Raw genomic sequence first — 27,493 nt, 5'->3', positions numbered from 1 at the left:
GGTCAAAAATATTACCAATGAGTAAAAAAATCTTTATATATATAAAGCCTGAGAAAGCTGTAACCTTAACTCAAAAACGTGCTCTTCCTCTACCATACCATAATGACCACCAAAAACCAAGATGAATCAGACAAAGACAGCACAACAACCTCTTCTTCAACAATAACAACAATGCCTGAATATTCTAGTCGTCGTAGTTGGCTAAGTAGCACCAATCTCAGCAGCATTAGCAGTCGTCGTAGTTCAGTATCCTCTACAACAGAACTCTCATATTTCTCATCCAATTCACATAAACCACACAAATCAAATCAAGTCCCTTGGGAACTCATAAAACGGGTCCGGGTCGAGTCGGGTCGAATCGGGTTGGAGCATTTCAGGTTACTCCGTCGGGTTGGTGGTGGAGATTTAGGAAGTGTTTATTTATGTGAGATTAGGAATCCTGTTGTTGGTTTACCTCAGTGTTTTTACGCTATGAAGGTAGTTAAGCGTTGTCCTACTTATCCTTTCATACTAGTAATCGTAGTGTTATTCTTATAGTTTCTTGTCCTTTTATTTTTGCTACTATCTGTTTTTTCTTGTACCTCGGTTATCACATTTTAGATGAAAAGATGTGTCTTTTATTAAGAGGATGTCTTGGTTATTAAGTAGGTGTTTGGCCATAGAAATCAAATACTTTTCACTTTATTTTGAAATTTTTAAAGTTGGAGTTGGAGATGAAATTGTGTTTGGTTATAGTTTTTGTAAAAAAAATATTTGATTGTTTGAATGTATAAAAGTGAAAACATGGTTTTACGTATTTTTCAACTTCAAGTTGTATATGAAAATTTCATGGCTAAACGCCAATTTTCAAATAAAGTGAAAATTTTCCAAAAAAAGTGAATAATACTCGTGGCCAAACGGTCGTTAGAAAAGTGTTTCAAGCCTGCATCTTTGTGTGCTTCTTCATATAATTTTATTTTCTTAGTATATAATTTCGCATGTGCTTCAAGCCTTCAATTGTGTGTTTGTTGTTCATACTATCAAACCTTCATCTTTGTGTTCTTCTTCGTATAATTTTGTATTCTTGGTATATAATTTTCAACAGGTTGTGGATAAAGAAGCGGTTTTGATAAGGAAGAAATTGCAAAGAGCGGAAATGGAGAAGGAGATATTAGGGATAATTGATCATCCATTTCTGCCAACTTTATATGCTCAATTTGAAGCTAAGCATTACTCGTGTTTAGTTATGGAGTATTGTCCTGGTGGTGATTTGCATGCCCTCCGCCAACGGCAGCCCGGAAAACGCTTCAGCATTAACTCTGCTAAGTAAGTAATTTATTAACGGATTTAAGTTATATACATCGATAGTATGATTTAAAAAAAGGGTATCACCTCAATTTAACTTAGTAAGATAAAGTTATTACACTATTTTTCAGATTATTAGTATGTAAAGTTTACTATACACTGTCAGTTTACACAATCAATCACAAAAAGGCAGTTGCGTGTAAGCCTTTTTAGTTATTGAGTTTAAGTTTTATGCACTAATCATTAACATCATTGAACAAGCATTAGTTATTAATAAATGGTACTAAGTATCATGCTGCTATAACAAGTTAAATTACTTTGTACTGTGAGTAATTATTTTACTATTATAACAGGTTCAACTATACTGCAAATATAAAAAGGAGTTTTAAGTTTTATATACCATCAGAATAAACAATTTTTTACACCATCAGGTCATCCAAATGATATTTACAGGTAAGTCTTCTTGAAATATGAGATTTGAAATCTTGAAAATAAAATATGTTACCTGCTACAATAGGTAAAGATAACTTGATAGTGTAAAAATTAGTTATATTGATGTTGTATATATACTACTTAAACTCTATTAATAAATATCTACTATCAATGTACATAGCTTTAATCGATTAGGCATAATACATTTTTGGTCTTTCCGTTATAAAACGATTTTATTGTGTACTCTAGTAATCATTGACTAAACATTTAATTTTCAATTAATTGAGTTATTAAGTGATTCAGCGATGTTTTAACTGTATGGTAGAGAGTAGAGTCATTACAAATAATGAGATAGGTGTAGCTACACCTAACAGTGTTCATGCATTTGACAAGTTCACGCATTTACTTTATTTTAGTCTTTTTACCTCTAAGCTTTAATGACAAGTTTTCAATAACACTCACTTTATCTTGTGACAAGATATAAATATGCAAGCATTTATATTTTTCTGATTTTATTTATTTATTTACAGGTTTTATGCTGCAGAAATACTTTTGGCACTAGAATATCTACACATGATGGGAATTGTATACAGAGATCTAAAACCAGAAAATGTCCTAGTAAGATCAGATGGTCACATTATGCTTTCAGATTTTGATCTCTCTTTTAAATGTGAAGAAGTTGTTCCAACACTCATAAAGTTCAAAACCAAAACCATTGTCAAAACCCCAAGAGATTCTTATTGTGCTATGCCAATTCAACCAGTTCTATCCTGTTTCTTATCACAAAAAACAGAACAAAAACTTGAAATCCAAGAAACAAATCAAGAAGTTGTTGCTGAACCTATAAATGCTCGGTCAAAATCATTCGTTGGTACACACGAATATCTAGCCCCTGAGGTTATTTCCGGGCAGGGTCATGGCAGTGCAGTAGATTGGTGGACACTAGGAGTGTTTTTGTATGAACTTATTTTTGGTACCACGCCTTTTAAAGGCGAAAACAACGAAAAAACTCTCATCAACATACTGAAAAAGCCGCTAACTTTCCCAAGAATCGCGATAAGTAGTGCCAAAGAGTACGAAGAAATGGTGAAAGTTCAAGATTTGATTTGCAGATTACTAGTGAAAAATCCCAAGAAGAGAATTGGGAGTTTAAAAGGTTCTGTTGAAATCAAGAAGCATGAGTTCTTTAAAGGTGTGAATTGGGCTTTGATTAGGTCAATTAAACCACCAGAAGTACCAAGTGATTTGGTGAAAATGAGGGGTGTTAGAGGAGTTGGTGTTGTTCCAAAGTTGAGCAAGAAACAAAGGGAAGAACCTTATCAGATCCCTCAGCATTTTGATTACTTTTAAACATTGTAAATAATTAGGGTAATTAGTTTTAACAGGATAGCAAGTTGTGATCATGTATGACATGAAGTAGAGAGCTAGTTGTTTTCAATATAGATGTTTCTCTTTTTTCTCCTTTTACCTTTTGTTTCTTTTACCCCTCATGTTCAGAGCTTTCAAGTTGTATAACCTGATCATAAACATTATGTTGTCCATTTACTAACTATAATAGAATAGATGACTTGATGATCATACACACAGATTTATACAAATTTCTTGACGATTTCTGTCAATTACAAATCAAATTTGTCTCAAAAAATCTAGCGCTTTCTAAAAGCAAGATGCTATTTACTTGTATCTTATGTCTTCAACTTTATCCTTAGTTCCAATTGGTGGAATGTTTAATCAAGTCACACGTTTAAGGGAGAGATAAAAGGATAGTGTTGTGCTAATTCAACTCGACACTCTTAATATGGTATGTTGTTTGTTTTAGGCTAAGCTAGTCCACACGATTTTTCGCAATGGATCTTCGCACCATCTAAGAGTATCCCTACGCCATATATCTAGTTTCATTTTTCTCTTCAACTATTGGTATTAGATTTTGTTCGCACACCCAACAATCGCCCCTCGAACTAAGTTTCACTTGATCATAACCAACTCCTCATGGAGATTTCATATGTACCACTCATATCATCCGAATATTTATGGCCAATGAAGTCCACTGGCTAGCTAGCTTGTTCTTGTGTTTGTGTCTCCTGTGTCTTCAAGCTATTGGTAAAGGTTGTAAACCGAGCCTATATGCCATTTTTATACCTGTTTCACTGAACCATAGACTATCATGTTTGTTGTTGCGAATGCAGTTCAAAAACATTCGTAACATTGTGTGATATTGTCCGCTTTTGCACAGAATTTGTATTGTGTTTTCTAAATTATCTCACATAATTTAAAGAATATCTCTACACTTTATATGTAGCTTCATTTTTTTCAACCTACCAATATGAAACTTTGTTAGTTTGATACTTCTACCATCCTAACTTCATAAATTGTTACTTTTCACTTTCACCAATTTTGTCCTGCATAGAACACACAATTAATGAACAACAAAAAAGAAAAAGAAAAATGAAATTAAAGAGTAGGAACCTTCCTTTAATCTATGCACCGAAATGTTACGAGCAGTATGCGTGTAAAAAGTGGGGGCAGAACATAATTGTCACCATGTTTTCATGTGATAACCATTATTACAATCTGAATCATCATGGAAATATTAATGAATTCAAAAGGTTACCATGAAAATTCAATATTTGCTCTCTTTTTGTGAACATCTTTTTTACATTTTCTCCTCAAGGTACTTCAATATCTAAGGCCTAGGATTCATCATTGTCACTTAGTCATTTTTTTCTGAATATTAAAACAGCACCTAAATCAGAGTAGCCCATCATGTCCCTTCCCCTTTTTCACAGAGAAAAATAATGTCAAATAGTCATTTATTGTACCGCTAATTAAATTTTAGCCAATATTTTAGAATTATTCAAAATTTAGTTATTTTTTCGTGTAGAGATTAAGTTTTGATGCTAGTTAAAACACAAGAAAATTTCAGGAAACTTTTGTTGGAATTTGCACATTTATTAGTTTCAACTTCGCGAATCTTTCCTAGAATTTGAATTGATAAAGGTTTGAACTCCATAAACTGTTCGATAATTTAAAACTCGAGCAAAAATTTCCACACGTAGATTACGAAAAATTAAACTTCATGGATCGTTCTTGGAGTTTAAACTACTAAAAATTTAAACTACCTTTTTTCGCTCATGAAATTTCAAAGTTCCGTAAAATCTGAACTCTGGCAAGAAGCCAAGAATCATGTGCTAGAAAGGTTCTTTATTTTACCTAAGATATATTAATGAATTAAAAGGCTACCATGAATTCAATATTGTTCTCTTTTTGTTAACATCTTTTTTTAACTTTTCTCCTCAAGGTACTTCAATATTTAAGGCCTAGGATTCATCCTTGTCACTTAATCATTTTTTTCTTATTATTAAAACAGCACCAACAATCTAAGTAGCCCATCATGTTCCTTCCCTCTTTCCACTTATGCATAAAAGATGTTGGCAAATAAATATTTATTGAACCGCTAAATAAGTTTAGCCAACGTTATAAAACTGTTAGGAGTTTGGCAATTTTTTAATTTATAAATATATCCCTAATTAAAACAAGGAATAATTTCAAGAAATTTTTATTGGAGTTTGAATAATATTTATAAATTTTAACTTTATGAATCGTTACTGGAGTTTGAACCGATAAAGATTTGACTTCATAAATCGTTGATGGAGTTTGAAATTCTATTATATTTACACTCTTAGATTGTGAAAGCTTGAACTCCACGACGTTCCTAAAATTTGAACTAATAAAGATTTGAACTCATGAATGATTCATGGAATGAATGATTCATGGAGTTTCAAACTACATTAATTCTTCACACTTAGATTGTGAAAGTTTAAACTCCATGAATAGTTCATCAAATTTAAACTAATTAGGTTTGAATGTAAGTCGCTCATGAAGTTTGAATCTCCAACGAATTTTAACGCTTCGAATGTGAAAGTTTGAACTCCATGAATCGTATGAAGCTTAGAATTGATAAATGTATGAACTCATTGAATCATATCATTCATGCAATTTGAAACTTCAGTAAAATTTCGAACTCCCATCCAGCAAGCACCGTGTACTAGGTTGTTTTATGTCTCAACTAGGGAGTATTTTCGTCCAAGGTTTATTTTTACATTACAAAGCAATTGCTTTCTAATTACGATGGCTAAACTTTGTGTGCCTGCTCAAAAGCTAGTCATCTCACCTAATTTTTACGATCATTCAGTAATCATTTCGGTCCATATTGTTTGTCATTCTTATAAATTAAATTTGTTATAGAATATTTGATATGTTACGTACAAAATAATGAGCATTTACTAAAAAAAAAAAATCGACTTACTTCAATACTCCAGTTACTACTCTAGTTGGTGGTGTCTTAATTAAGTGAGATATTTAAAAGAAAAGTAATTTTAAACAAAGACACTTGTAACTTAAGTTATTAAATATCCCTTGAAGATTATATTTATCTGTTCGCAATCTCTGTGAACTTGTACATAATACATGATTTGTAATGATTAGTTCAAAATAAACTGAAATTAAATAATGAGGAAACCAGTACACTTATTTTGACCGGAGTTATAATCATAGCCTAAACTTTGACCTTTATTGAGTTCTACGTAAACTCTATGTTTATACTTCATTAGATTGTATTGAAAATCAGAAAATTTAGCTTTAAACTGTATGTCGTACAAGTATTAATTTTGTTTTTCTGTTGGTCACGTTGACCAGATGATTGAGGAGTTCCAAAAGAACATCCCCATTAAATTAAGTATTTAAATTATATATATTTATAGTGTAAATAATTTTTTATTATCAATGTAATTTAATCTGTTATAAAATACTATTCATCGTTTATTTCTACGTTATAAATCAATATTATTAATTAAAGTTATCTGCAATTACCTTTTAGATGACTTAATTTTTATGAATTATAAAATTATTTTTATACCATCAATACATAAAAGTTAAACTCAATATATCCACCTTAGGCAGGCAAGCCGCAAACCAATTGTTTATGCCTGAGATGGATCAAAATAAGAGGGAATTCAGGATTTAGAGTTACTCAATTCCTGACGAGTATGATGCTGTCTACTAGTGTGTTTGGTACCATTTTTTCTCTCTTAGGAAAATAAGTTTTTTAAAAATGACGAAAATAACTTTCCCCGTTAGAGTATGAAAAACAAGTTTTATATGTGGAATTTAAGTTAATTGTCTGCTCTCCAACCCAACACTCTACCTACCCCTCCTCACCCTTCTACCACCTCCTGCCCCCACCCCGAACCGTCAACCCCCCCTAAAAAAAACTCGATTTCCGTAGTGTTTGTCTAAATGATATTTTTGGGATAATATTTTTTTGCTTGCTTATTAAAAAATAAGTAATAAAACTATCTATTTTTCAGGAAAAACTTTCCTTCGCACCAAACACTCCTTACATTTTAATTTTTTCTTGCTGATATACACATAGTTCAGACCAGGGGCGGATTTACATGGTGGTAACGAACACCCTCGACAAAAAATTACAGTGTATATATAGGGTAAATTTTTCGTGTTTATGTACATATATTAACTTTTGAACACCCTGAATAAATGCAAAAGGTTAGCTCAAGTGGTCCAGGGTATTCAAAATTGTCTCTAGTGTCCTAGGTTTGATCCCAAGTGACAACATAGTTTTTTATATTTAGCTTTTGTTTTTTTTTTAACCCATGAGTGAAAATCCTGAATCCGCCATTGATTCAGACTAAAGGTAATAAATCTCACTTCAACACACAGAACTCACCCTAAATTCGTCTTAAAGTCCAAACAAATTTTGCCATAAAAAGAAGATAATTTCATGTGTTGTAGCAATCATAAGAAGCAGTGTATTGCGCATTGTAAATCAAAGAGGAAAATCATTGCTGTTATGTTTTTTTAGGTAGATGCCACTTGATACTTGTTCCATTTTCGAGAAATAAGTAATTCTACTTTTGAATTTGTTAAAAAGCTAAAGGGAAAAATTGCATAATTCCTATCTGAAAGTGTCAGCTCCATTTTGCATGCGTAAGAAAAAGTTCTTCTCAACTAAGATGGCAACTAGTAACAACGTATAAAGTGACAAGGACCAAAAGACACAAATATTTTCATATGAATATTCTTTTAAGAATTCGGTGACGCTTGTTTTCAAAAAGTGTCAAAAGAACTTCATAAGTAATGTCCCTTAGAGTAGTTTCTAAGTTTTTGCAGAAAAAAAAAAGAAATTAAATTTTTTATACAGTGACGTTTGTTTGAAATTTAGCGGTTTTGAAACAAATGCCACCATATTCTCTCATTTCTTATTGTCTTATTCTTTTTCTTTATTTGATTTTCCTTATTCATCTAATTTATCCCGACCTACTTTGTTTTAGTATTGTAAATTGAATTGATTACTATACAACAAGCGATAATCGCTACTTTTTATTTTTCTAACTTTTTTTACTATTTTATTTCTTTAGGGGTGGATTTAAGCCAGGGAAAGCAAGAAGTGAGAAGCATATGTCTGAAGGGTCATTGCCACCTATGTCCTATTTTGTGCTAGTCTTTAATTTTGGTCCCTTATAACAAATAATATTTTCGCTTGGTATAAGTGTTATTTTCGCATCTTAATATCCCGCGAGTTATGTCCCACATGACTTTTTCCCTTAACGAACTTATGTCCCGCTAGGCATAAGTTCGATTGCTAAGACAAACATTAAAGACCTACCCATTTAAAAGATAAAAATTAAAGACCAACCCATTTGAAGGGTAAAAATTAAAGACTAACCCATTTGAAGGGTAAACGTGCAATTTATTCCTGTCTAAAAGAACATCTTAATCACCAAAGTTGTGGATGGTAAGTACCCTCCATTCTTGATAAGAATTTGGGCTCGATCCTTGTGTTTTCTATTCATCGAACCATTTGGCTTGCATTCAGGCTGAAATTTATTGTAATTGATATTTAAGAAGAAGTCCTGTTAAAGTCTACAGAGAGACTTTTGGTAGAGAGCGCTTTATCCCCAAAGTGGAACTTCTTGCTCGAATTCGCATTTATCGGATGCCTGAGGGGAGTACTGTACACAGGGTAGAGAACCAAAAAGAGAAAATTACACGGTAGGTCAAAGTTCTATATTTAAACACATTATTAGCACAACTTTTAAAGTTCTTCAAAAAGAGCAAATTTTATTGACATATGCATAAAAAAAATGCTTTAATGATCCCACTGAAATAGGGATTCAATTTTATTCTCTTTCTTTCGTATCATTTCTCTATCTTCTTTAACTGATAAACCCACATTTTCCTCGCTTTTCTCTTCTTCAACCAATACACCCCCATTATTCTCTGGCTCCAAAGACGCATAAAAGGGAAGAAAGACAGATATTTTCAATTTTCATGCCAATTTGTGATTTTGTTATTCTCAAAATTAAAGTTGTTTTAATGAATTTTTTTTACTTTTAGTTGATCTTTCTTGAACGTATCCGGAGAATTAAGGGATTTTTTTTTTTTCATATGAAAAGCCATTGGAGGTGCAAATAACATACTTGATTATATAACATTATTATTCATACATGATTTGTACTGTATGCTCATCATTTATTCCTAAATTTATATGCTCTGGATTTTGTCATATACACATATAATGTATATTATTAATATACTAGTAATATTATGAGTATAATGATGTATTCTAATATTATACCAATAATATGATAAGTATAATAATATGAGTATAACCATAATGTAATTATACCAGTAATATTATGATTATAACATGTATATTATTAATTATACCAATAATATTATGATTATAAGTATAATTACAATAATATATATTACTAATTATATCAATAATATTATGAGTATAATTACAATAATGTATATTACTAATTATACCAATAATATTATTATCATAATAACACATATTACTAATTATACCAGTTATATCATAATTATAATAATGTATGTTAGTAATTATACCAATAAGATTATTATCATAATAACACATATTACTTTATACCAGTAATATTATAATTATAATAATGTATATTACTAATTATACCAATAATATTATGATTATAATAATATTAATAATAAAAATAAAGGTGAAAAACATATATATCATTAATGAGAGAAGGTTGAAAGAAGAGAAAAAAGGTAAACTTACCATTGTCCATAAAATATATAAATAATCATTTGTGTTACAAAATTCTTTAGAAGGGAGAGAAAGATAAATTATACTGTGCATGAAATTAGTATCTTTCCTCACTTTAACTTCCCGTTGGGTTGGGTGACGAGGGTATCGGAGTACGTTCCAATGTGTTTTACAACACAACTCTCAATTGATATGTCATAGAATGTTAATTATATTTACCTGTTACTGGTATGTAAATATTAACATATTATTGTCTACTTATGTTTTTTCCCAAAAAAAAAAACCAGTTAACCGTTGGGTTGGAATACTTTGCAAATGGAGCAATTTGTAGGATTGTCCTTCATTGGGGGTGGTCTTTAATTTTTGTTCCTCAAATTGGTGGTCTTTAACTTTTGTACTTCGCTAAAAATCCCATGGTTTGGGGTTCGAACCACTGCTCAGTCAAAATTTAAAAAAATTCTGCAAGGCGGAGTTTTGCAAAATTCTGCCTTGTGAGTTTTTTTTTTTTTTTTACTGAATTGGGGTTCGAACTCACAAACTCGGGGTATTAGGCGAAGGGCAAAGCTTAAAGACCACCAATTTGAAGGACAAAAATTAAAGATCACCTCAAATGAAGGACAATCCGCACAAAAAAATGTTGAATGTCATAAAGAATTGTTTTGGGCCTTTCAGACATCTGTTGATTAAGGCCCAAACAACGTCCAATAGATAACTAGCCCACTGAACTAGGATCTTTCACTATCTTGCTGATTTTGGACCACATAGAAGAGCCAGAAATCAGAATCAGACTTATCCATTTTGTGGTCCAGTTACTCTCTCACTCTCATTGAGAAAGGAAATATTGCAATTATCAAAAGTTCAAGATAGTGTGTTTACATAGCATAAAGTTCAGGGGGTCTTAGTGAAGGAGTTCCTGAAATATGCAGTATATTATCTAATTATCTATTGGATTAATAAGCCTATAATTTCTGAACAAAAAATGAAAGAAAAATTTTAGTGACAGGCTACAAAGATAATAGTAGTACATAATTTTATTGATTTTACGCTTAATGAGATGACTTATAGTTACACAGATAATTTTAACTTATTTTGAAGCACAAGCTTCAAGAAGGGTTGGTTTGTAGTTATTCAAGTACAAATACCTCACTCTTCTAACCGACTTGCACGTCTTGTTTTTTTTTTTTTTTTTTCCTCCTTAAATTTCATGAACAAAATGCATCATCTAAATTGAAACGGAGTACATAATTAAAAAAGATCTCTATCACTAGCTTGTTTGTGACTAATTAGCTAAAGCTCGTTTGAAGTAGCAATTCCTATAAATTAGGTTTACCTACCACCACTTTTTTTTGACAGAAGTGAAGGACAAGTTGAAACAATGACAATGACCAAACTGGGCAGTTGTTTTAGCCCATAGGACTCCATTGGCCACTTATATTAGGTAGCCCGGTATTGGGTAATAACGTAGTTGAGATCAAACAAAAAATTGTGACAAAATTATAAAGGGCAAAAAAACATATATGTACTAATGTACATGATAAGAGGGTATCATGTACATATAAATTAGGTTTACCGACCACCACTTTTTTTTGACAGAAGTGAAGGACAAGTTGAAACAATGACAATGACCAAACTGGGCAGTTGTTTTAGCCCATAGGACTCCATTGGCCACTAATATTAGGTAGCCCGGTATTGGGTAATAACGTAGTTGAGATCAAACAAAAAATTGTGACAAAATTAATCAAACTGCATAGCTAATGTTTCAATATTTACGTTCTGTAGCAAATCAGCCTAGCTCCCACATGTGTATTCAATTTTTTTTTTAGCGGTATTCATGAATACAACAAATTTTTTTTCACTGTATTCATAAATAACTATCTGTATTCATAAATTGGCTTGTTGTATTCATGAATACAACGAGTAAAAACTGAATACATATACACCAATAATTACATAAATACATCATATTTTCCGGTATGTATACAACAGATACATGCGAAAAATACAGTATAAAACATTCATACACCAAAAAATTAACAAATATTCCATATTGTCCAGTATGTATACAACAAATACAGGCGAAAAATATTGTATACAACATAGATACACCAAAAAATTAAGAAATACACCATACTTTCGGGTATGTATACAACAAATACAAGCGAAAAACATTGTATACACGGTAAATATACAACAAAATAAAGCGAAAATCTGGACTTTTTCCAGATCTGACCGGAAAAAATTCCGGCGAATACAGCGAAAATCTGGACATTTTTTTTCCGACATAGATCTGAGTTTTTCCAGATCTGAAGCGAAAATCTGGACATTTTTTTTCCGACATAGATCTGAGTTTTTCCAGATCTGACCGGAAAAAATTCCGGCGAATACAGCGAAAATCTGGACATTTTTTTTTCCGACGTAGATCTAGTTTTTTTCATCTTCTCCGGCATAGATCTTAGTTTTTTCAGATCTGACGATGAAAGAGACGAATATTCCGATGAAGAAGAAATAGGAGAAGATGAATATGAACCAAGGCTTAAGTATCAACGAATGGGAGGCAGTGTACAATCGCTTCTATCAAGTGATGCTGCCACGTGTATTGCTGTTGCTGAACGAATGATTGCACTTGGTACTTACGGTGGTGCTGTTCACATTCTAGATTTCCTTGGCAGTGACGGTGGTGAAGGGGCACGATATTTCGCCGGAGCTCCGGTGGCGGAGCAGTGGGGAGAAGAGGGGGGGGGGGGGGGGGGGGGAGAGATGGATTGGGAGTGAATAGTGTGATGAGTATTCTAATTTGTGTATGTATATATATAGTTACTACATGTTATTAATACACAAATGTTTGCTATGAGAAGTAATTAAGTTAAACTATAGCTACTAAATGTTAATACGCACTATATGTTTGCTATGTCACGTAGTTATTCCAAATTATAAAGGGCAAAAAACATATATGTACTAATGTCCATGAGGGTATATTTACAGAATATGATGATATTTTTCAGTTTACAAAATATATCAATAGACTTGTTACAAAATTTATACGAATTAGGTAAATTAAAAAGAAGCAAATAAAACACATTAAATAAGGTAAGGAAATCGTTTTACTTATTTTATTCATTTTTCTCTCTCCATTCAAAATTCAGAGATATAGTTCCTGATTTTCTCCAACTTTTGCTTCCTTATTTCATCCACTTTTCTCTCTCCATTCAAAATTAAGAGATATTGTTACCTAATTTTCTGTAACTTTTACTCAAAAAGTCCATTATAATCGATAATTTTTATGTACAAAGTTCATATACCAAAAAACATATATGTATAATTTTCGTATGCATTATGTATAACTGTATAGATTCTTATAATTTTTATATATGAAATATGAATAAAAATTGTATGTGTATTTTGATTATTATAAAGTGCATATAAATTGTATAAAATCTAATCATTGTATAAATTTTGAGAAAAATATGTATAATAAACTTGTAATTGATACAAACCAGATTTCATACAAAGTTCATACACCAGAAAATAAATATATATTAATTTTTGTATGCAATATGTATAAATGTATAAATTTGTTATAATTTCTACGTATGAAATATGTATAAAAGTTGTATGTATATTGTGATTATGATAAAGTACATATAAATTGTATAAAATCTAATCAAAGTATGTATAGATTATGAGAAAGTATATATGTATAATAAGTTTTCTAATTGATACAAACCAAATTTCATCCACATTTCATACACATATCAGTTTTCAACATTTTTAAGACTAATTAATATCGAATTTGTTCGCATTTCATACACATTGTGCTGCATATATAAAAATTGACATAAAGCAGACTCCATACCATTTCATACATATATTAGTTTTTAAAATTTTTTAAAACTACAGTTTATGTAATTTATACAGATTTTCAAAACACACAATGATCATATATATCTCAAAACAATACAAATTATTTTTTATAGAAAATTAATACACAAGTTAGTAATTAAAAATACTTACACAAGTTACTAATCAAAAATACTTTGTAATATTGGTTTGAAAATTTATACTAGGAGAGAAGTGGATTTTAGGTATGAAAATGGTGTCTATCATAGAGGGTGGGAGAGAGGGAGGGAGGGAGGGAGGGAGAGAGAGAAATATTTTTAAAAAGAAGAAGAAGTTAAATGGTAACTATCTTAGAATTAAGTGCACATTTAAAATCAGATTTTCTTCTTTAAAAAAAGCCTAAAATCGTGGGTATCCCATTAAGCCCAAATCTGATATACTTTGTAATTTTATTGGTATGTTTTATAAATAAAGAAAAGTATCCTTATGTTTTGTAATATAAAGTCTTAAATAGGTATTATTAGGTCATTTTCCCAATTATAAATTCAACATTTCAAGTAGATAAAATCATAGGTCATTTTCGGTTTTCTTCCTTTTCGATGATAAAAATTTCGACGCAAATACCTTAAATGACATGATCATATTTTTTATCTTAATTTTTTTGGTAGTTCAATGTATGATTACCTCTCTAACAAGAAAATGTATACTATAATAATTCTTTACCCTTTGGATCAGAAATTTTATCTATGTGGGATTGTTAATATATATTGATAGTATCTTTAGAATACTTAATAAATATAGTAATCCTTTTTAGAGATAACAAGACAATTTGAGTTGGTATTCATGACTACTTAATATATCTCTACAACATATCAGAGAAATCCGAATGAATTAAACACATGTACTGAGAAGTATTATAAGCACGCACATTTGTTAGAATTCCAGCTTTGATACGAAGGTACGTATAGGGAAGATTAAATGGGAAAATATTGATCAAACATATACTCTTATATATACGTGTGTAGCTATAGCTAAATTACGATTTGAACCAACAAGGGTTGTGGTGTAGTGACTTGTACTACTCCATCCTTAACCAAGAGGTCGGTACGGAGTCACCATTGTTAGGGAGTGCTTTGGCCCCCAATGTGGGACTACCTGACACGCATCCGAATTTAGTCGGGCCCCAATACGGATACCAAATATCGAATGGGAAACCAGAAAAATAATAATTACGATTTGAAAAATAACAAAACAAATCTAAAATCATGAATCAAAACAAAACTATTTTCAGGTACTAAATTACATTATTTAGTGGTAAGAAAGGAGCAACTAATCATCTTGTTAGGTATTTGTCTTGATTATTTCTATCATAATTAAAATTTTCTTTTTTTTTAAAAGAAAAATATAGATCTCCCATATTTAGTTAATCCTTCTTGTCGGAGAACTTCTATAAATTAAGGGGTTTTCCTTTTCACTTGGTAGTATTTACAATGTAATCTTAAGGATGTTTGAGAGTACTCTTGTTTAGATGGAGAATTAGCGGGACACAAGTGTTATCCAGTCACTTGTGTGAACTTCTTTTTTTTGAGTAAATTTGTGAGATAATTTCTTTCAATATTTTGTACTCTTTTTTATATAGTAAAATGTTTATCTCCTCCTGTGAATATAGGTAGATTGATTTAACCACAATAAATTTTTATGTTATTTTTATATATTTCTCTGATCTTTTGTTGTCTGATTTATCAACTTTCGATATTTACTTTATTAATTTTTGCATGATACTTAATTATTTCAATCCTAATATATATTGCCCAAGAAAAAAAATAGAAAAAGATAATATACATGATGTTTCCATGTGACAAGTTGGTCACTTATTCGAGCCTTGAAAACAATCATAACTTGTATTAGGGTTGGTTGTCTACATCACACTCTTTAAGTGTGATTTTTATCCAACTCTGCTAATGCGAGATGCTTTATGTATTTTTTTTAAATATATGATGTACCAAAGATAAATTCATCAAAATCCAGCACATGATAATCCTAGTTTTTTGGCCAGGTGGTAAACGCAGATGAAGTTGACAGCATGCACTTTTATCAGTATATCCTAATATCCTATAGGCAACACACTTATCAATAGGCACGCACTTAGATATATGGTATTTACCCATAGTTTTGGATTTTGAAAAGTGCCTTTATTTTTGTCCTAAAGATCCAAAACCACTGGCCTCTGTCCCCTGCTATACTTTTGCACCCTCCAAACTATAGTTTAACGGAAAAGGGCCAAAATTATCCTGAACTTTGGGAAATATTTTATTCATATCTTTAGTTATATTTTAGAATCAATTATTCCCTTACTGTTATATTATGGGGTTAATTATATCATTATGTCTAACAATTTTCACGTGGCATCATCCCAGTCCTTTAAAATTATTTTCCCCTCAAATAAATTTTTTACCCACTAAAATAACTCAATCCGACCAGATTTTTTTTTCCCAGCCAAGGGGTAATGGGTTGGGTCCGTATCACTTTGGCTGGAAAAAAAAATCGGGTTGAGTTATTTTAGTGGGTAAAAAATTATTTGAGGGGAAAATAATTTTGAAGGGCTGGGATGATGTCAAGTGGTAGCTGTTAGACATAAGGGTATAATTGACCCCATAATATAATGGTAAGGGTACAATTGACCCTAAAGTATAACGAAGGGTATGAATGAACTATTTCTCAAAGTTCAGGGGGATTTTGGACCTTTTCCGTAGTTTTAATCTACTCATTTGGTATTCGAAATGATAAAAGTTTATTAATATGATTAATTTAGATTTGCGGTATATAAGTTCTGAGGAAATTAATTCCGTTGCAGGAAGATCTTCATTTAAGCATTCAAATTTTAAACTTTTAGTTAAAAGTAGAGAAATCATAACTATCTCACCATACACTTTAATATTCCTTCCGGTTTATTTTATTTGTTATGATTATTATAAGTATTTGGTATAAAGTACTTGTTATTTTAAAAATTTAAGATAGAATTAATTATCTTTATTCTCTTTTACCTTTACTTCAATAAATGTGGAGAGTAATTAAATATACTGAAAGAAAGAGTAGTATTTAATTGAGAGCAATTAAGAAATAAATATGAGTAGTTTATATTAACTATCTTATCTTCTGTAAGTACTCTACAATGGCTTTAGAAGCCTTCTTGGTATTTGCAATTGATCCCGCAAGCCAAAGATGCGAGTATGTTAGCAGATGGTCCTTTGGCAACAATTGGAGCAATGGTAGGATCAACGATGCCATCATTGCTTGTTGGATCAATTGATCTTGAGAGAACCAGATCTGATACTTGGGATTTGGTACAACCAAACCAATTAAGTTGGTTTTAAATTGTCAAATCAAATCAAACCAAACTATATCGGTTATTACTATTCAGTTTTTGTCGATTTTTTTAAATACATTGTAGTCACTATCTGAAATCAAACTCATCTAAAATAGAAACTGAATATTGCCACAAAAATTTGCTACACCTTTACTAGTTATTACCTTTCTAAAAGTAAAAACTTGCCACATCTTTACTATGGAAACATGCCAACGTAGCTAACAGTACTAGTGATTCACTGGTCTATAGATATAATACTCCTTGCCAGAGTTTGCTATAAACGCGGAAATATGCCAAAGTAATTTTTTCAAAAGCATGGTCCAAGAGTATAAAAACATAATATAAATTGTAATTTTTTCATAAAAAAATTAAAATACACACATATATATGTACAAATAATTTTTTTAAAATATGTATATATAAAGTCGGTTTAGTTCGATTTTTTTCCGATTTTTTTATACTTGAAACCAAAACCAAACGAAATATAGTCGGTTTTTAAATTTAAAAATCAAACCAAATAAATGTCGATTTTTTTTTTTTTTGGTTTGGTTTGATTTTTCGATTTTTCGTGTTCAGCCCTAGTTGCAGTAGCATCACCAAAGTTGGTAACTGGAGCCATAGATGAAAAAGCTTAAAGGGAATGAAATGGATCTAACTCGGTGGAGCTTATTAAAGCTCTGATACCATATAAGATTCACATGAGAAAGAGGTTAAAGGATAATCTAATTAAGTCTGACATCAAACTTTTAATTACATAATCTATAACCGACTGAAGCTAAAGTTGTAGGCAACTATTTGCTAAAGAAGCTCCGACATAATATAAACTAATAACTACTCCTAGATATGTTCCAAAACATCAGGAGACTTATTCAAACTATAACAAATTAGTAAATCTTACGAGTTAGTGAAAATATATAGAAGATCGAATAGTTAATAGTTTAGTAGAATTAACCTTTAATTAAAGTTTTCTTAGAGAAGTGCAAAAGAAAAACATGACAAGTAAAATGGACCAAAAGAGTATGATTGATAAGTACAATTAATCAGTAAATACTATTTAGATCTTGTTTGTTTCTATTTAATGAAATTCTGATGCAAAATCATTGAAATTGTATCCTATTAAGTGTAGTTTAACTAAGACGTTGTTTACTTAAAGTTTTTTAATGAAAGTAATTTTTTATCACTTGATTACTATTGGATCTTGTATGTTTTGATGATTGACAAAATGATATGGACAAAATGCATAATGTGGAATAAATACACTTTACTGAATGAACCAGGTAAGCAGCTTTATGTTCCATCCTAGAGTTCAATTGTGGCAGATCTCTTGGAATGAAGAAGTCTCGAGATACGAAAATAGTAGATAAGATCTAGGAGTCATTGGAAGAATTATTTGGGATAAACTGCGGACTCCTATCATGCATATTTTAAGCCGTGTGTAGCAAAAAAGTTGTTTCCATCTCAAACACTATGTCTCCTCAAAGTCCTTATCCAAGAAGGTGTTTGTAACCAACCAGTTTGCTACTCATAAGTCATAAGTTGTTATATATATATATATATATGTATGTATGTATGTATGTATGCTACTGAAGAAGGTTACACCCTTACGTTGAGAGAAAAGCAAAAATCAAGCTCTCACATATTTGAGAGACTTCTAATTGACTATTGAAGTCCTGCCTAATACAAATGACCAAATTGAAGAACCTCTTACATAGTTTTATGTTTTACGGTCTTTAAATCTAAACAATTGTATTAGGAATGTCATTGAGTTGCACCTATTTCCAACATTCCTATAAGCATTGTTTTAGGTAAACATTTGTCAAATCTAGCTCCAAGTTGAGCGGAACTCGAAGGGGACTCAACAGTTTAAGTAGATTGTTGTATGGGGGATTAGAGATAGTTCCTAAGTTGCATATCTTGTAATTTGAATTTGTTGAGGATCACAATTTTAGTGAATTTGGAGATACGTCCAGCAGAGATAAATCCAGTCGTTTCACCCTTGTGACCGGCCGATGCTTTCTTCGTAAAACTATTGTGTTGTTACTTTATTGTTCTTTATTATTTTGCAACTTAGTCTTAAGAAACAGATAAAGTAACCTAATACATCACTTAAACGAAAACCAGGAATAACCCAATTTATCCCCTCTTGTGCTATTTGATAGTGAAAAATACAATTACCATTTGCAGAATCAACACTACCAGCATCTACAACAATTTACCATCACCGGCTACCATTGCACAATTATCACCTCACGACCATCATTATCGACCATCGCTGTCATCGGTTGCTACCACCCAATGTCATTAGTTTTTAGAGTATACTTCATCAAACAATAATTTTAATGACATTATGTAAAAAAAAAAAATCAATATTTTTATGGATACAGTATGTACTTATTATTCTTTCGGTCTCTCTTTTACGGTCCATATATTCCAAGACTAAAACTTTACTGCACCAATAAAGAGTCACTGTTATTTCCGAGTCCTCCTTAATCCAATCCTTACTCTTTAAAACCGCAGATTCATGTACCGACAAACGTATCTAATATAGTACATTTTTCGTCTCAATTTATGTGACAGTTTTCGCTCATCGAGATTCAAATTATGTGAATTTTGACTAGCTTTTATAAATGTATTTTTCATCATATTGACATGAGAAGAATTGTAACTTGTAGTATTTCTCGAATAGTTCTTAAATATGTAAATTTAGTTTTAAAGTATTTAGTCGATCTAATCAAATTTAACTTCAAAATTAATCAAATTGACTCTCAATAAACGAAAAATGTCATATTATTAAATTGCGACAGAGGAGTACTACAAATAAACTGACTACAACGGGAAACTGATAATTAACCTGCGAATACATAAACTACTTACAATAATAGTACTTCTTTTATTTCCAAAATAATATTACTCCAGTACTCACTGAGAAGTAGTAATTAAATAAATAAAAAAAGTGTGTGTGAAGCAAAAACAAGTGACTGTGACGTTGGAAATTATCCAAAACCATCAAACTCTTTAATTTATATATTCAAACTCTAACACCTGAGATGCCTATAAATATCTACTCTTACTAAACTCACAAACTCAAATCAATGCTTGCAAAAGCTTACTGTCTTACATATCTACTTCTTCAGTTGAAAGTCTTAATATCATAGAAAAACTAAAATGGCCAAGAATGTGAGTTTAGATTCAATAGACCAAAAACTAGCTTTGGCTAAGCGCTGCTCTCATGGTACTTTGCCTTTCATAGCTTGTACCTCACAAAAAAAAAAAACACCTTAAGTTTTCTATTAACTTGATAAATCTGATGAATGATATGTTTATTGTATATTGCAGAAGGAGTAGTTGCAGGGGCAAAAGCAGCTGTTGTTGCATCTGTTGCCACTGCCATTCCAACTGTAAGCTATTTTTTATTTTTTGGACAAAAAAAAAAATACTACTAATTTTTAATATGTTTCAAGAACCATAGCTGTGTTTTGTACAACGGATGTTATTTTTGGTTTTTTTTTTTTTTAGTATTGACCACATTAGATAGTATCTTGATGAAGTTTTTGAATAGTAATGATTGACAAGAGACTAAACTATATGTTGGCTAAAGTTGTGCGCCAGAATAAACAGTTGAAATAATTGTGAAAAAAAAATGATTGTAATCCAAAGAGAGGAAATTATTTTCCCTTTTGGTCTACAATGTTGTCCTAGAAAAATATTTTCTGGCAATCATTAGAAAATGACTTTTTTTCTTTTCTTATGATGATGGTGTTTAGGCCAGCTTAACGACATTCAATGACTTACAGAATATTTCTGTGAATAATATTATTGATGAAATATGTATGCAGTATGCATACGGGAAGGTGTCGCCATGGGCAAGAGCAAATCTCAATCCCACTGCTAAAGCCCTCATTGTCTCCACAGGTCAGTCACAAATATCACTCTCTCATACCCACTCAACAACTTAAAAGTCACAACTTAAATGAACCTCATGGTATATGAAGTTGGATTTAACTTATATACGTTTTTAGTGTAAAGAAGTTTTATCAGTGTAAATTTAACTATTATAGTAACAAGTTATCTATTAAAAATGAGTTTGTTATATATATCGTCAGTGTAAAGAATTCTTACACCATCAAATTATTATCTCTACTTGTTGTAGCAGTAATTTATCTTATTTTCAAAACTACAAATCTCATATTTTATACAGGTCTACCTAAATACCTTTTAGGTAATGATATTTAGGTAAATTGATAGTGCAAATAATTCTTTACACCGGAGACAGTCATGTATATAACTTAAACGACTCAGTAAGATAATTTACCACTTATAGTAAGAGGTTATCTGCCTTATTTTAACACGTACTCCCTCTGTCCCAATTTATGTGACACTTTTGGATTTCGAGAGTTGAACGAGTTTTTCTTTGACTGTGATTTTCTCATATACCTTATAAATATTTTGAATTGTCAATTATTATGACTTATCCTACTTTTTACATAGTTTCCGAAACATGTAAATTTTATTTCAATTCCATGTCCAAATTCACAATCAAAATTAAAAAGTTTGACTCTTTAAATCCCAGATATTGTCCCACATAAATTGGGACATCAAAAATAATTATCATGTACGAAGTGATTAGATAGTGTAAGCAATTTTTTTATACTCTATGAATTATGTTTTTTCCTGATAAAATTTGTATTATGACAGCTGCTGGGATGGCATACTTTATTGTAGCAGACAAGACCATTCTAGCAACTGCAAGGCAAAACTCCTTCAAACAGGGTTAAGCCTCAACAATTAATGAATCACTAAACTCTTTTAGCACTAAGTTTTACTTATCTGATAATCAATATTACTGTAATCCCTGTTTAAGTACAATCAGTAGGTTAGTAGATGGAGGCACATGAGGTAATTATTAAATAGAAATTACCTCTATTGATTCCCTGTGGAGAGAGTGAATCAAGAATTTGATTTTGTCTATGTAACAGAACCATCTACATCTCTACTGCTGTAAATATAATAAAAGTTGTTTTTTTTTCTCAAGCATTGCATTTGTTCTTTTTTCTCATGAACTACATCTATAAGCTCAATCAAATAAAATCACCTAGTTTCGATGCCTTTCCAATTTGAAAATCAATTAATTACCTATAATATCTCAAAGTTACAGTGATCAGATGCAGAGCTACGATTTAAAGTTTGTGAGTCCCGAATACTAACTTTCTTTTAAGTCATTGGGTTTTAAAATAATATGTACATATTCAATAAATTTTTAAGACAAATACATGATTTGAACAAAAATTACACTGGGTTCAATCAAACCCATAGCCGACACTATAACACCACCCCTGATAGTGATATTAGTATTTTCTTATGACTATAATATAGTATTCGGATCTGCTTACGCACCATAGTTAAAACTAATATTTTTTATATAAATAAATCGTTTACTTTTCCTCTCAAATGAGAGGAGATTTACTTTGCGCGTTTCCTTTCTTCAGCTACCATAAAAGCTCTAGACCTTCATACGTATTCCCATGTATTGCTAGACCTTGAGGTTGTAAAATTATTCGATGGAAACTAAAGATCAATCTATTTATTAACTTAATCTATTTTGATTCGCATAATTCAACTTATCTAAATGTTGGAGAAAATTAAATGAGACAGCTAATTCCGAGATTGTAGCTTAGAGTTCAAACTTATATTGTTAGAAACTCCAAGTGCTTCAGAGTTGCAGTAAAAATCATAGAATCCAAATAAGCCTTGCAAAAAAATTAATATTATAAAGGTAAAACTCTATCACTATATCTTGTAGCTCGAACGTATACCGTTGAAACCCCTGGATAGTGTCATGAAGTTCTATTAAAAATTCTGAAGTGAACAAGCCTTGCGTTCAAAATTGTACAAGTGAAACTCCGAGAATTTTTCAAGATGGTACAAGCGGAAATCCAAAAAATTTCAAAATAGTGCAAGTAAAACTCCAAAAAATATTTATGGAGTTTGAAATATTGATGAATGTTCATCCTCAGTTTCCCTACTGTCCTGTTGGTGTTTATTGCGTCTGTTTTTATAATTGTTGTGTTTCTACTTTGCTTGAGCAAGGGTCTTTTGGAATAGTACCCTATCTACCTGCACAAGGTAGGGGTAAGATCTACGTACACTCTACCCTCTCCAAACCCTACTTGTGGAATTACACTGAGTATGTTGTTATTATTAAATTGATTAATGTTCAAAATCCAATAAATTTTCTTAAAATTTAATTGCACATAAACTCCGTAGTAAATTTTTAAACAATATTTTTGTCGAAAGTTTATTTTTGTATTAGAAAGACGGTACACTGAATAGTTTAGAAATGCTGAACTTGATCAGCGATCTTAAAAGTGACTATTTGCCAAACACTGAATAGTTGTGTTGATTTAGGCCTAATATATAACACAAACTAGGGGTGTACAAAGCAAACCGACAAATCGCACCAAACCGATAAACCGAAAAATAAACCCGACTAGTCGTTTGGTTTGGTGTTCAAAAAAAAAAAAAATCCAACCATAATTGATTTGGTTTGGTTTGGTTTTAGCTAAAAAAAGTCAAACCGAACCAAACCGACCCGACATTACATGTATTCGATTTTAAAAATATTTTATACATAAAAATGTTTATTTGTAAATATTTCTTAAATTTTTTCATAGTTTTGTGTCTTTTTTTTTTTTGGCGACTAATTGTATTCCATTAATCACCAAATAGATCATTACAAAACCATATCTTAGCAAACACTGCTAGATATCCATTCCGAAGGCACAAAGAAAAACTCTAAAAAAACTAGTATACTAAGCTTTGCAGGATCTGACTAGTCTTAGGAGTTGCTCTAGCATTACACATATAGGCTATTTCCTTTGCTAAACTATCCCAATCTCGAGTTTGTTTGTGGAAGATCCGATGGTTTCTCTTTTTCCATAAGGTGTGGACTGCTTCTGTATACATGAGCTTGAAAATATGTGCTGCAGTACCTTTACCTTTGGAGTGTTTCACAGCCCATTGGAGGTGATCATTCTAATTGTTAGTGGTGGTAAGAGCTTGTTGCAGCCAAAGCAGTAGTCTAGCCCATAAAGATTTGGTAAAGGGACATTCTACTATCAAATGATCTCTTGTCTCATCAACACTTTGACATAAGGAGCATTTTCTATCTACTTGGATCCCTCATTTTGCTAATCTATCTGTAGTTGGTAGCCTGTTTTGCATCATCAACCATACCGTAAACCTTGCTTTAGGCTTAGCATCATTGTGAAATCTTAGACATTTCCATATCAGCCGTGGGTGATTGCCAATGAAGCTCAGGTAAACTGTTTTATACTGCCTTTCAAAGTACCATTTACCTGAGGGTGATGCAAGAACTCTCTATTCTCCATGATCTTCCTCACCATCCAGCAGGCTTGTTTAGGGATGGTGATATCCTTTAATTGAGCATTCTTTATGTAGTAAGCATGGATCCATCTGATCCAGAGCTTATCTTTTTTCTGTTCTACTTCCCAACAGTTCCTTGTGATTGCAGCTTTATTCCATAAGGACAAATTTATCAAGTTCAACCCTCCAATTGACTTAGGTAAGCACACTTTATTCCAAGCAACAAGAGCCCTTTTGGAGACATTATTTGTCCCTGTCCACAAATAAGATCTACAGTAGGCTTCAATAGTCTCAATCACATCAACAGGCATCATAAATAGTTGGGACCAGTAAGCTTGCATACCAAAAATGACTGATTGGATTAATTGGGCTCTTTCTGCATATGATAGCTTCTTAGCTGTCCATGAAGAGATTCGCTTGATAATCCTTTGTATCAATGGTTGCCACTGGAGAATACTCAGCTTCTTTGTAGTCAAGGGGATACCAAGGTATTTGAAGGGCATTTCCTCCAAAGAGAAGTCCAAAGTATCCAGAATATTTTGCTGTACTGAAAGGGTAACTCCACCAAAGAACACATAACTTTTTCCAGTATTTGCTTGTAAACCAGAAGCTTGAGAAAAATTAAGAAACACTTGATGCATACACTGAATGAACTCAGGTCACCTCTAGCAAAGAGTAGTAGGTCATCCGCAAAAATCAGGTGGGTAATCCCCAGCTTTGCACACCTAGGATGATGTTTAAAAGCCTATTGTTCCTTTAGTCCATTCAAACTTCTACTCAAATATTCCATTGCTATGGCAAAGAGGAAAAGGGAAATGGGATCTCCTTGTCTCAGTCCCTTAGCAGTAGTAAAAGGCTCAGAAAGCTCTCCATTAATGAGTATTGAGTAGCTCACAGTGGTAACACACTGCATGATCCAGCATATGAATTTTGTGGGAAAGTTCAGTCCTTCTAGTACTTGTTCAATGTAAGCCCATTCCACTGAATCATGGGCTTTTTGGAGATCTATTTTCACCATGCATCTAGGAGAGACACCCTTTCTAGTGTATGCTTTGACTAACTCATGTGCTAGAATGACATTGTTTGCTATTTTCCTGCCAGGAATGAAACCTGCTTGGGCTTCACATATTACTGAGGCTATAACTTTCTGAATCCTGGCAGCCAACACCATTGTAATCACCTTGTATGCCACTATGCAACAGGCAATAGGACTGTATTCTTTGATAGTAGTTGGATTGTCATTCTTTGGAATCAAAGTAATAGCTGAGCGGTTTATTGGCTTGTATATTCTGCCCGTGACAAAAAAGTCCTGAACTGCTCGGACAAGATCAGTTTTAATAATACTCCAAGCTCTTTTGAAAAAGAAAGCATTGTAGCCATCAATTCTAGAAGATTTATCATCACCAATTGATTTGAGAGCATTTTGAATTTCTTCTTCACTGACTCGGGCTAACAGTTGTAGTTGTTGAGTATTATCAAGTACAGGTCCTTTGCTTATTATGTTCTGGTCAACTGCTGGTAAAGAGCTATTTGAGGTACCCTGTAATTCTTTATAGAAAGTCAAAATCTCATGTTTGATATCTTGTTGATCTAGAAGTCTAGTACCTGTAGTAGATACTAGTTCAAAGATCTGTTTTCTCTGTGTTCTCTCCTTGATGATGGTAGAAAAATAATTGGTATTAGAATCACCAAGTTTGATCCACCTAGCCTTGGATTTCTGTTGTAGTGCACTTTCTTCAATCAAAGACCATTTTTCAAGGTTTACTAGGAGCTCTTTCTCTCTGATGAGAAGCTGATCAGAGACTTGGGTGCGAATGGTTTGCTGGACAATTCCAAGTTCTGTTCTAGCTTGTTCTATCTTGGTGGTAATATTCTTGAATTCGTTCTTGTTTAGCTTTTGTAACCCAGGTTTGAGGGCCTTTAGTTTGAGCCAAATATTCTCCATATTATCCCTGGCTTTGTTTTTTCCCCAAGTAGTTTTGAGAATCTCCTCAAACTTTGAGTGATCACACCAAGTGTTGAAGAATCTGAAAGGGACTTTGATCTTTGATGTTTGGCTAGCAACTGAAAAGAGTATAGAGGAGTGGTCTGAAAAGTTAGGCAGCCCATATTCAATATATACCTGTCTCCAATTCATTATCCAGTCAAAATTTCCAAACGCCCTATCAATCTTGCTACATATTCTATCAGCACCTAACTGTTTGTTGCTCCATGTAAAATATTCTCCCCTCCACATCAATTCACTCGCACCAATTTGCTGAAGACAATCAGTAAAATATTTCACCTCTCCCACTGTTATTGGATTACCACCTCTCCTATCCACAAAGTACAGAGTAGCATTGAAATCACCACAGAACATCCATGGTTTTGATACTGTTAGAGAGAGGTTGAGTAACCCTTCCCCTAGTGTCCTTGTAATTTCTATGGTATTAAAACCATAGATTACTGTTAGCTCCCATTCTAGAGTATTAGTGATATCATGAACCAAACAGTGTAGAAATTGAGCCTCAAAAACCAAAGTAGTAATATTATAGAAGGCTTGATCCCACATAATCCAAATCCTACCATTACTGGCTGCATTGTAGTTGTTTGAACAACCCCAATCTCTAGCAATAATATTCAGTGTACCATTAGGTTTGCCCTGTTTAACCCTGGTTTTAATCAAACCTGCAAGCTTAATATTATTATTCCTGAGATACTGTTTCAGCTCCTTTTGCTTGTATCTCTTATTTATTCCCCGAACATTCCAAATTAGACACTTCATCATTAGTTACTGGATCCCCCAGGTTTATCTGGAGGTAGAGGAGGAATAGTCACTGTTGCTTTGTTCACCTGTACCTGTACCGCTGAATTGAGTTTAGTTGGAGTTTGGAGGATTGGAAAATTTACTAGATCCAATACAAGCTGATCTTTGTTCACAATTTCAGTGTTTTGACTCTTTGCTGGGCTCTTTGGAGTTTTGGTAGGGTTCTTTGGGTTTGGTGGTTATTTAGGTAGAAGAGTAGTAGAAGTACTGGTTTTAGTTCCAGTGTCTGTAGTTTGAACAGCAGCTCCTAAGTTAGCAACTTTGTCATCAGTATCCT

At 32.1% G+C, this 27,493-nt stretch overlaps 3 protein-coding genes across 3 annotated transcripts; 2 read left to right on the top strand and 1 right to left on the bottom strand.

Moving 5' to 3' along the window:
• The first annotated feature begins 59 nt into the window (after positions 1-59).
• Positions 60-3,296, top strand: LOC132636748 (protein kinase PINOID 2). The gene is made up of 3 exons (XM_060353762.1): positions 60-477; positions 1,085-1,305; positions 2,247-3,296. The coding sequence occupies exons 1-3, from the start codon at positions 103-105 to the stop codon at positions 3,064-3,066; spliced, it is 1,416 nt and encodes a 471-aa protein (XP_060209745.1). The 5' UTR covers positions 60-102; the 3' UTR covers positions 3,067-3,296.
• Positions 3,297-20,091: 16,795 nt separating this feature from the next.
• Positions 20,092-22,058, top strand: LOC132638762 (early nodulin-93-like). The gene is made up of 4 exons (XM_060355538.1): positions 20,092-20,259; positions 20,364-20,425; positions 20,864-20,939; positions 21,723-22,058. The coding sequence occupies exons 1-4, from the start codon at positions 20,193-20,195 to the stop codon at positions 21,800-21,802; spliced, it is 285 nt and encodes a 94-aa protein (XP_060211521.1). The 5' UTR covers positions 20,092-20,192; the 3' UTR covers positions 21,803-22,058.
• Positions 22,059-25,155: 3,097 nt separating this feature from the next.
• LOC132637959 (uncharacterized) lies at positions 25,156-27,177 on the bottom strand. The gene has a single exon (XM_060354966.1). It carries the CDS (start codon positions 27,175-27,177, stop codon positions 25,156-25,158), a length of 2,022 nt encoding a protein of 673 aa, XP_060210949.1.
• Between the last annotated feature and the right edge of the window lie 316 nt (positions 27,178-27,493).

This window comes from Lycium barbarum, chromosome 4, assembly GCF_019175385.1.
Source record: "Lycium barbarum isolate Lr01 chromosome 4, ASM1917538v2, whole genome shotgun sequence".
In the NCBI taxonomy this organism is placed as follows: Eukaryota; Viridiplantae; Streptophyta; class Magnoliopsida; order Solanales; family Solanaceae; genus Lycium; species Lycium barbarum.
Note: the sequence above shows the minus strand (reverse complement) of the source record. Positions and strands in the feature narration are given on the sequence as shown.